The sequence below is a fragment of the Gouania willdenowi genome, chromosome 12, assembly GCF_900634775.1.
Source record: "Gouania willdenowi chromosome 12, fGouWil2.1, whole genome shotgun sequence".
Taxonomy (NCBI): Eukaryota; Metazoa; Chordata; class Actinopteri; order Blenniiformes; family Gobiesocidae; genus Gouania; species Gouania willdenowi.
In genome coordinates this window covers 32763089-32773465 of record NC_041055.1, presented here as the reverse complement: position 1 = coordinate 32773465, position 10377 = coordinate 32763089, and the positions used below count along the sequence as shown (strand labels likewise).

General features: G+C 38.5%; 1 protein-coding gene across 1 annotated transcript; it reads right to left on the bottom strand.

Moving 5' to 3' along the window:
* Positions 1–2521: 2521 nt before the first annotated feature.
* Positions 2522–9826, bottom strand: LOC114472894 (LIM domain transcription factor LMO4.1-like). Its single transcript, XM_028462186.1, has 5 exons — positions 9563–9826; positions 6159–6405; positions 3597–3693; positions 3252–3413; positions 2522–2935 (listed from the first exon to the last, which is right to left on the bottom strand). Exons 2-5 carry the CDS (start codon positions 6398–6400, stop codon positions 2927–2929), a joined length of 510 nt encoding a protein of 169 aa, XP_028317987.1. The 5' UTR covers positions 6401–6405; positions 9563–9826; the 3' UTR covers positions 2522–2926.
* Between the last annotated feature and the right edge of the window lie 551 nt (positions 9827–10377).

Sequence of the window (10377 nt, the reverse complement as noted above, 5' to 3'; positions counted from 1 at the left end):
TTGTAATTTAGATGTTTTTGGGAGTCATTTTGTGTATTTGTTGCTGTTTTGTGTGTATTCACTGTCATTTTGTGTTATTGTTGTTATTTTGTCTTTATTTCATGAGTTTTTCATTCATTTTATGAATTTGTTTTAACATTTTAATATTTTTCTCTAATTATGTTGTAATTTTGTGTATATTTTTGTAATTCACATCGTTTTTGGAGTAGTTTTGTGAATATTTACTATTGTTTTGTGTGTATTCATTGTCATTTTTGTGTTATTTTGTGTTCATTTTGTGAGTTTTTTCTTCATTTTGTGTATTTTGTCATCATTTCTAGTTAGCTGAATGGTTGTGATTGTGTTGTAAAGTTGTGTAGTTAGTGTGTGTATTTGTGCTCATCAGAAACTTTCAGCTTCACAAACCCATTTGAAACATCCAATTAGACGCATGATATTAAAACAGGACTTTTTAATTACGCCACATTTCTATTCGCTGACATCTGGGGAAGCACTTAATTAAAACTCTCATTATTTTACTTTTAATTAGTCCCCCGCCCTCTTTTGTTTCCTTCTACCATATGGTAATGTTCCACGGCCAAATCAACTTCATTAGCTTAATAAAGTCCATCACTTTAATTATTCAAAGCTTCCTGATTGGATGAAACGAGCGTCTCTAACACATACAGCAATGATAAACCTCATTTATTTTCCTCTTTGTGATCAGCAGAAAAGTAGTAAAATGAACCATTTAAGACACGCCCCCATTTATGATATCACGTAATTTAATCTCAAATGCGATGGAGCAGGAAAAAAAAAAAAAATTTGGGGATTAAAAAAGTAATTTCAATCATTTTCTGCTCAAATTCGTTTTGTTTTTTGCATTTAAAAACTGTCTATAATTCACTTAAATGATCTTAGTATGAAGTCACAAATATTAGTAACTCAAGGATCTCTTTCCAGACAATTTTTCACAATTTTTTTAATGTCATTTGAGGAAATATTTAGAAGAAATAGCAGCGGCTTTTAAGAAAATAAATAAAAATAAGAATAAAACAAAAATAAGATAATAATGAGAGAGAAATTACAAAACCCTGTGTTTATTTGGGAGTGTCATTATTTTATTTTTTTAATTGGGAAGGACTGAGATATTTGGAGCTAAACTTTATGGTGATGATTTGTTTACTAGAAACAATAATGTATGAAAATACAAACAAAATCCACCCGCGGGCCCAAAGGAAGGCTCTGGTCGGCCGGATTTGGCCTGCAGGCCTTGAGTTTGACACCAATGGGATAAGATAAACATTTCCTTAGTTCCAGGTGAACTTTTAACCCAAGAATGAATCAATACATCTGCTTATTGAGGTTATTATCAATTATATCTGATCAAACTTTGGGTTTGTTGATAAATGGTCACGTGACGAGAACTTTGAGAAAGTTTCACGCATTGCATTGTGGGATGGTGACGGTGAAGCGTTTTTATACTGAGACGTTTTCTGTTTCTTCGTCAGTCAAAGAAAACTGTACCGAGCTACCGGACTGTAAACATTGTTGTTGTTTACACTAGTTAAAATCACCAGTCCTCTGATATTTGTAAAAGGATTGGGCTGAAATATGGTAGCTATAATCTATGGATGTGTACGCATCCATAGATTGGATTTGAGGCCCAGGGTGGCCCCCCAGGGTGGCCCTTAGGGGCCCCAAAAGAAAAAAAAACCTAAAGTCTATTTCTCATTTATTTGTGAGTCAAATATTGCAACAGTTGATGGCACTGAATCATTGACACATACCAATATACAGTATGAATGGGACCCATTACTACGTATGTGCCACGGGGGCCCCGGAGGTCCTATTGTTCAAATGACGTTTAATCAGGCTGTAATCTGACATGGGTATTCTATGAGCGGATGTCTAGAACTTCTATGAGACCTTTTTTTTTTATTCGGTGGAATCGAGTCATGACTGAATTTTCGGGGACGTTTGTTTATGGCGTCACTGTGATGTGAAATTTCAGCCGTATTCTAGTGTTTCTGTGGAATAAAGCCAACTTTTGATCATCTGTGAAAACAGCAGAAAAGTCACTGAGGATGTTTTTTGGGTCACGCTGGCATCAGGAGTGGATAAGAACAACTTTTAGATTAAATAATATGTTACGTTTATTGATCTCCTAACATTCACTATGTGTCTGGAGGAGGACGTCCTGTAGCTCACACACCAAATGTTTTCTGGTAAAAAACTGCTATTTTTTGCCAAAAAGCAACAGAAGATCACAGAACATGTTCCAAAGGTCGTCTTTAATTATACCAACAGGAAACTGAAGAATTCTAAATGTTCTTTATGAGGGTAAAACCAAGCATGTCTCCTTATTTGCTGTAAACAGCGATGAGTGCATAATTATAAATAAATTTCACTATTGTTGTTCAACCTAAGATAATAAAATAAGGCATGGTAAAAAAAAAAAAAAAGTATATATATACACAATGTTATTGATCATTGCTATTGTTCTGAATTATATCATCATTGGTAATAAATAAAAATCCCAGCACAGCAATGAATTTTATTAAAAACACATTATTTAAAAAAAAAAAACTCTGATATCAGATGAAAAATTCAGACTTCCTGTGGGCGTGGTCAGGAGCAGCCTACAGCTGTAGGGAATACATCACCATGGTAACCAGTGTTTTCCTTTGATGAAACGGTTTCATGGTTTAACTAATCCTGGCTTTAGATGATGACAGGTTTGGTACAGACACAAATACAGACAGAATATCACAGACTTCAGCTGATCATCACAATGTTTCACACATGGAGGATGTTTCTGATCGTGTCCATCGTTATAGTCACATGGTGTCCCTCACTGCTGACACAGAGCAGCAGTGAAGGATTATGGGTAGGATGGACAGACGAAGGCACTAATGGTGGTGGTTTTTCTTTTCCATTGTCGTCTTCAGCAAACCTGAGAGTAGAAACAGAGGATGAAGCATTTTAAATAAGAATCATGACAGACTCCTTATAATGCCATAACACTGTGAATGTGTGTTTTTATTATAATCTGTATATTTATCTGTTATTTTTCTGTATACTTAGAGTGATTCTGTTTATTTTTCCTTTTATTTTGTGTGTATTCTGTATTTTTGTTGATGTTTTGTATAGTTTTCAGTCTTCTTGTGTATGTTTTGTTTTTTGTGTGTCTTTGTTGTCATTTTCTGCTAAATCAGTCATTTTGTGTGTATTTGAAATCTTTTTTGCATGTTTTTGAGAACATTAATCACCTTCTGGTCAGACATAACGCTCCCTGTCTGCAGTGACGCTGCGTGTCCGCTGATCAAAGCTCCTCCTCCAGGTCGGTCGTGTTCACAAAAGATGGTTCCGTTGATGTAGTGGAAACGATCTCCAGGAACCAGACGGTTCCTGCAGGTGGCACAGGTGAAGCACTACACGCACACACACACACACACACACACACACACACACACACACACACACACACACACACGCACACACACACACACACACACACACACACACACACACACACACACACACACACATAAATACCTGCACAAAACTCAGAGAACAAACTGATCCAGTTTTCCTGGATGAATTACTCCACTTACCTTCAGGTGGTAAACGCTGCCCTGAGCTCTCATCACCATCTCACTGGCAGGTATGGACTGACCACAGGAACTACAGGCACCGCTGTGACCAAAGAGTCTGTGGATGAAGGAGGAGGAGCATCACAAACAGATGCTGAACATCAGGGAAGAGTGGATATTAAAGGATGCTCCACTGTTTCTAAATGTCCTCATTAGTAGATCTTTGTCTAACAAATCACATTATTATGAACTAGATTCATTTTATTCCCTTTTTAAAATGTGCTGCTTTGGGTTGCTCTAAAAAACAGGAAAAGTTAACTCTGTGGTTTGATAATACACAATGAAGCAGAGAAGAAGAGCTCTCCTAAGGGGCCTTTACTCTCCCTTAAACAGTGCGCTGACACGCTCTGGTGGTTGAAGAGTAACAGTAAGGTTTCGAGTGGGTGTCGTTCTATCCTCACGGTTTGTCAACATTCCATGATTACTCGCTAACTTTAGCCACGTAAAGGTCCCTTAGGAAAGCTCTTCTTCTCTGCTTCATTGTCTACTGGAAATGTCGCCCCCTGTAATAATAATAATAATACATTTTATTTAAAAGCGCCTTTCAAAACACCCACGGACACTGTACAGGGCAGTCATTAAAATAAACACAATAAAAACAAGTGCAGCAGAATAAAACAGAGTACAGTATTGATGTGGTGAATGTGTGTTTAGATGGAGTAGGATTGTCTGAAGAGGTGAGTTTTGAGTTTTGATTTGAAGAGTGGGAGGGAGTCTATGGTACGGAGGTCAGGGGGGAGAGAGTTCCAGAGCTGGGGGGCACAGTAGCTGAATGCTCTGTGTCCCATGGTGATGAGTTTGGCTGGAGGTACAGAGAGTGGAGGAAGAGCGGAGTGTGTGGGCAGGGGTGGCGATGTGGAGGAGGTCAGATATGTACGGAGGGCCAGGTTATGAAGTGCTTTGAAGGTGATGAGGAGTATTTTGAAGTTGATCCTTTGTTTTATGGGAAGCCAGTGAAGTTGTTGTAGGACGGGGGTGATGTGGTGAGTGGAGGGGGTCCGTGTGATGATTCGTGCTGCAGAGTTCTGGAGGAGCTGCAGTTTCTGGAGGGATTTGTTGGGGAGGCCGAAGAGAAGTGAATTGCAATAATCAATGCGGGAGGTGACGAGGCTGTGGATGAGGATGGCGGTGGTGTGGGGGGTGAGAGAGGGGCGGAGACGAGAAATGTTCCGTAGGTGGAAAAATGCGGACCGGGTGATGTTGTTAATGTGTGAGTGGAAGGAAAGTTTACTGTCGAGGATGAAACCCAGACTCTTAACCTGAGGGGAAGGAAGGAGAGAAGAGTTATTGAAGGAAATATGGAAACTGTTGGATTTTGAGAGAGTGGATGAGGTGCCTACAAGGAGGACTTCTGTTTTGGAACTATTGAGTTTAAGGAAGTTGGAAGAGAACCAAGAATGAATGTCTTGTAAACAGAGGGTAAGGGAGGAAGGAGGAAGAGAAGAAGATGGTTTGGTAGAGAGGTAGAGCTGGGTGTCATCAGCATAGCAGTGGAAATGGACATTATGTTTATGGAGGATGTGACCGAGTGGGAGAATGTAGATGATGAAGAGAAGGGGCCCCAGGACAGAGCCCTGAGGCACGCCAGCAGGGACAGGGAAAGTGTTGGACTTGTGAGAGTTGAGTTGGATGAATTGTGTACGGCCAGAAAGACAGGAAGTGAACCAGGTGAGGGGGGTGTGAGTGATGCCGATTGAGGAGAGTCTGTCAAGGAGAATGGAGTGAGAAATCGTATCGAAAGCTGCGGTGAGGTCGAGGAGAATGAGAATGGAGAGTAAACCAGAGTCTGAAGCTATGAGGAGGTCGTTGGTCATTTTCAGGAGGGCTGTTTCAGTGCTGTGAAGGGGACGGAAACCGGATTGAAACTGCTCGTAAATATTGTTCGTGATGAGATGATTGTGGAGTTGGGCGGCAAAAGATTTTTCAAGAATTTTGGAGATGAAGGGGAGATGTGAAATGGGACGGAGGTTGTTGAAGTTGGTGGGATCCAGACCAGGTTTAGGATGGGTGTGACTATGGCAGTTTTGAACGAGAGAGGGACAGTACCAGTGATGAGAGAAGAGTGAATGATATTGGTGATAAGGGGGGCAAGAGGTCACAGATTCTTATTGGGTCACAACTGTTTTTATCCTCTTTCTGTAAACAAACAAGATTTACATCGACATCTTTAATTTTCCTGAATATTTAGATCAACCTAAAGCAGCAAAAGTTGTTATTTTGACTGAAAAATCTGTTAAATGATGTAAAAATCAGGCTGAATGTTCCACTTTAATAGAAAACAATGGATGTTTACAGGAAGTGGGGCCGTGTGACATCATCAATCACATGATTTCAAGATGGAGGAACACAGGCTCTAAAACTGTAACATAGTCCTGTTTTTAAAAGTTAATTAAATGAATATGGAACATAATAACATACATTTACTAATAAGGACATTTAGAAGATTTTAGGCCAAAATGAGCAGCAGGACCAGCGCGGCGTGCCCGTTATATCAAATACTGATGATGGCGGCGGCGTTCTAACCTGATGTAGTCGTTCTTACACAGGATCATCCCCCCCTTGCTGTAGCAGGTGCTGCTGTACTCTCCGAGCTGGGCGTGGCAGCACGAGCACTTCAGGCAGCGTGTGTGCCAGTAACGCTGCATGGAGAACAGCAGGAAACGGTCTGAGATCCCTACGCCACATCCTGCACACGCCCTGTCAGAGGACCCCCGAGAACCTCCCATCACCGCCACCGTAGGGGCCTCCACCCTGCTGTTGACCATCACACCTGGAGAACAGAGTGAATGAGAACAATACCATGATCAGGATCAATAATCCAGATAACTGACTATATCTGACAAAGAGGAGATTTGTGCTCTTATTTTGAAGTAATTTGTGTGTTTTTGTGGTTATTTCATGTAATTATGTTGTTTTTTTGTCAATTATTATTAATTTTTTTTGTGGTTTTGTGTAATTCTGGAGGGTGTGGTGTTTGTGTTATACATATAATTATATAAATTACCATATATATTATTCAATAAATATATAAAAATATATATGAATGTATAATAACAATATATATATATATATATATAGTTATGCATATATATATAATCATCTTAATGATGTTTTTCTTATTTTGAAGTAATTTGTGTTTTTTTGTCATTATATCATGTATTTTTGTCCTCTTTTGTGCATTTTTGTTTTTTTAATGAATAAATTATATATATACAGTAATTCTATAAATTATATTATTATTTAATAAAGAACATATAGATCAATTATTAATTATAATATCTATTATGATAATAACTTATATTATAATTCTCTTAAAGATGATATTTTTCTAATTTTTAACTCATTTGTGTGTTTTAGTCATTATTTCATGTGTAATCCTGAAGCGTTTATGAAGATATTTGATGTTTTCCTTTTACTTTATTTTTTTCTAATGTGTCAAATGAACTGAAGTTTTGATTTTTTTGGAGGATTAAAGTGAATCAAAGTGGAAGCTATAGTTCATGATTATTTGACAATACAGTGTATTAAATTATATACAGTTAACATTTTATAGAATAATGTTTGATTTAATTCAATTTATATTGATCATGTAAATGGAAACTTAAAAACAGTTTAAAATAAAATAAATTACCATCAATAAATAAAACAGTATCTTCATCTTCATATTCTTACACATCTCAGTTTACATGAACACAATGTTTATAAAGTAGATTTTTATAGTTAATGTATATGAAAGTCTACAAAAAGTAACATGAATATAATAACACATGATCATGTGATCAACACATGCTAATTACTCATTTCTTGCCACACATAAAACATACATATTTAACCTGTACATTGGTGGTTAAATGAATCTGTTCCCACACAATTAAAATCTGTATTTTCTTCCAGAATAGTGTTTTTGTTGGTTTAGTTTCTTACCAGGGATTTAAAACTTAAGGTTAGTCACAGGTGGAGGAAAGTTGATGGTCTGTAGATGTTGTAGGAGGTGAAGTAGGAATGTGCTGATTTATTTTAGGTTAATAAATTGTTATATCATGATTTTATTTGTCATTAATCATTAATAGACTCTGTAAAAAAATAAAAAAATATTTATGTCAATAGTTTTTTTTAAGCTACAGGCAGCCATCGCAAAAGAGTCAAAGAGCCACATTAGGCTCCAGAGCCACAGGTTGCAGACCCCTGAACTATGAGGAGGCGTGCAGGTCCAAAGACGTTTAGAGGACGCTTCAGGCAGAAGATTCAATTAAACAGTTTGGAAACATTTTCTCCTGAATGTCCTCAGGTCGTGTCCACGTGCACACACACACATCCAGTGAACCTCTGACTGTTCATTTTTCCATGACAGGTGGTGAATGATCTCAGGCACAGCTGGGAATCCTGCACTGGGTTCTGCTCAGATTTGAGTCTTTTCAACCTCTTAGAATTCCTGGAATCAGCGCCAACAACAACAACAACAGGAGGAATTCCTGGCTCTGTTTTCAGTTTTCCAAACGGCACAGTCTAATTTGAGCGAGGACGTGTTTAGCTTTAGCATTATACCATCGACCTTCACTCTCAGCTGCTGCTGCTGGAGCAGACACATGGAATTAATCAGCACAAAGAGCAGAACATTAGGAAACACACACACACACACACACACACACACACACACACACACACACACACACACACACACACACACACACACACACACACACACAGGGTTCCTCCAGAGCAGAATCAGACACAATGAGTAGATTAATGTGTATGTAACTTTATTTTTTTTAACACATTTGTAGTAGGAGTTCTCAACCTTGGGGTCAGGAGCCCATTTGAGGTCACGAGACACTGGTAGGGGGTCACCAGATGAAAAAGGCAATTTTTGCTTATTTTTTACCCTTTTTATGCAATTCCACCAAACTCACCATAAATGACATATTTTCATCACTTTTTCTTGCCATATTTTTGCTCCTTTAAATGCATTTTCGCTACATTTCTCCCATTTCTGACACTTCTACATCACATTTCAAAACCTTTTATGCAATTTTTTGCCCACTTTCCAGACATATTCATCACTTATAAACCCTTTCTACCACTTTTACACCTAATGTCACATATGTTGACCCATTATTGTCACTTTTAACCTCTTTTCACCAGATTTCATGATTATTTTTTGCCATTTTAACCACATTCAGCAGGATTTGCCATTAGCCAGTTTAATGTTCCAAAATACACAAGAGAGACCTGTGTTACCTTTGTGTAATGTAAATGTTTGCCAATTTAACCACATTCAAGATTTGTTATGCCCATTATTTGCTAGTTTAAACAAATATTCCCTACATTTTTTGGTATGAATGCCATTAATCACAATCTGCAACTTACAACCAATTTCTGTGGTTTTTAAAATCTCATTTCACCACCTTTTCCACTATTTTTGGTCACTTTTAACCTTCTGATTAAAACAAGGATTTCCATCTTTAAGATGACTATGATAAGAGTAAACTTCCTGGATAACAGTGGATATTATTCAAAAGGTTTAAAACCACTAGTCTAGAGTTCAGATTTATTACATTGTAGTAGCTTTTCTGCAAAGGTTGGGCTGTCGTAAAAAATATTATTGAACTTATTATGAATGTGAGCTACAGGAAGCTGGATGTAGTTTCTCCGTTTACCTAGAGTAAATGAATGTAAATAAAAGACAAAGTTAAGTTAGTTTTAGTAGCATTTGTTGATCCCACACACACACTAATAAAATGTGATTAATAGCTATATGACATCAAACTAACCACTCATTCACTACTTTAATATGTCTTTTGTTCACTAACTTTGTATTTTTCACTCTGCATAGCTTTAATTAAAATAAAAAGCTTGTTTCACATCCGTTTTATGGATTTATAGCACCTACTGTTCACGGGCTACGCCGTGGAATGAATGTAACGCACCTTCGTGTTGAGGTCAGCCTTCAGGACTCCACAGAGGGCGTTCGTTTCCTCCTCACAGCTCCGCTTCAGTAGAAAGTAGCACACAAAAAACTAAAAACGTTTTTATGGCTTTTAAAGTCGTTCTAACATAAACCCTTAACTATGAACCGGAAAAAGTAAACAAACAACAGTCTGTGTCCTATTCATGAAGCTCCGTGTGTTCTACTAACACATAGTAGCCGCTACACTGACAGAACACCGAACAGACGGAGAGCAGCTCCAGTTGTTTAAATCCATCCGCAGACCACGCCCACTGCTTCGTCAGTGCGGGCGGGGCTTTATTATTATTATTATTATTATTATTATTATTATTATTATTATTATTATTATTATAAGTAGGTGACTTGGGGTGTGTTCATGTGGATGGTGGCAGAGGGAAAGAAGCTGTTTTTGTGTCTGGAGGTTCTGGTCCTGATGGACTGAAACCTCCTTCCAGAAGAGAGAGATTGAAACAGTTTATGACCGGGGTGGGAGGGGTCGGCCACAATCTTTCCTGTACGCCTCAGAATCCTGGAGGGGTACAGGTCCTAGAGGGGTACAGGTCCTAGAGGGGTACAGGTCCTAGAGGGGTACAGGTCCTAGAGGTGTACAGGTCCTGGAAGGGTACAGGTCCTGGAGGGGTACAGGTCCTGGAGGGGTACAGGTCCTGGAAGGGTACAGGTCCTGGAGGGGTACAGGTCCAGGAGGGAGGAAGATTGCAGCTGATGATCTTCTCTGCAGAGTGGATGATACGCTGCAGTCTGACCAGATGGTGATGGAGGAGCAGAGGATGGACC

Bases quoted from the DNA above. Each gene is read 5' to 3' on its own strand.
- LOC114472894 (XM_028462186.1), bottom strand. From the start codon at position 6,400: ATGGTCAACAGCAGGGTGGAGGCCCCTACGGTGGCGGTGATGGGAGGT. The intron at 3,694-6,158 runs GTTAGAACGCCG...CTTCATCCACAG, and splicing joins TGTAAGAACGACTACATCAG to ACTCTTTGGTCACAGCGGTG. The intron at 3,414-3,596 runs GTAAGTGGAGTA...GTGTGCGTGTAG, and splicing joins GCAGCGTTTACCACCTGAAG to TGCTTCACCTGTGCCACCTG.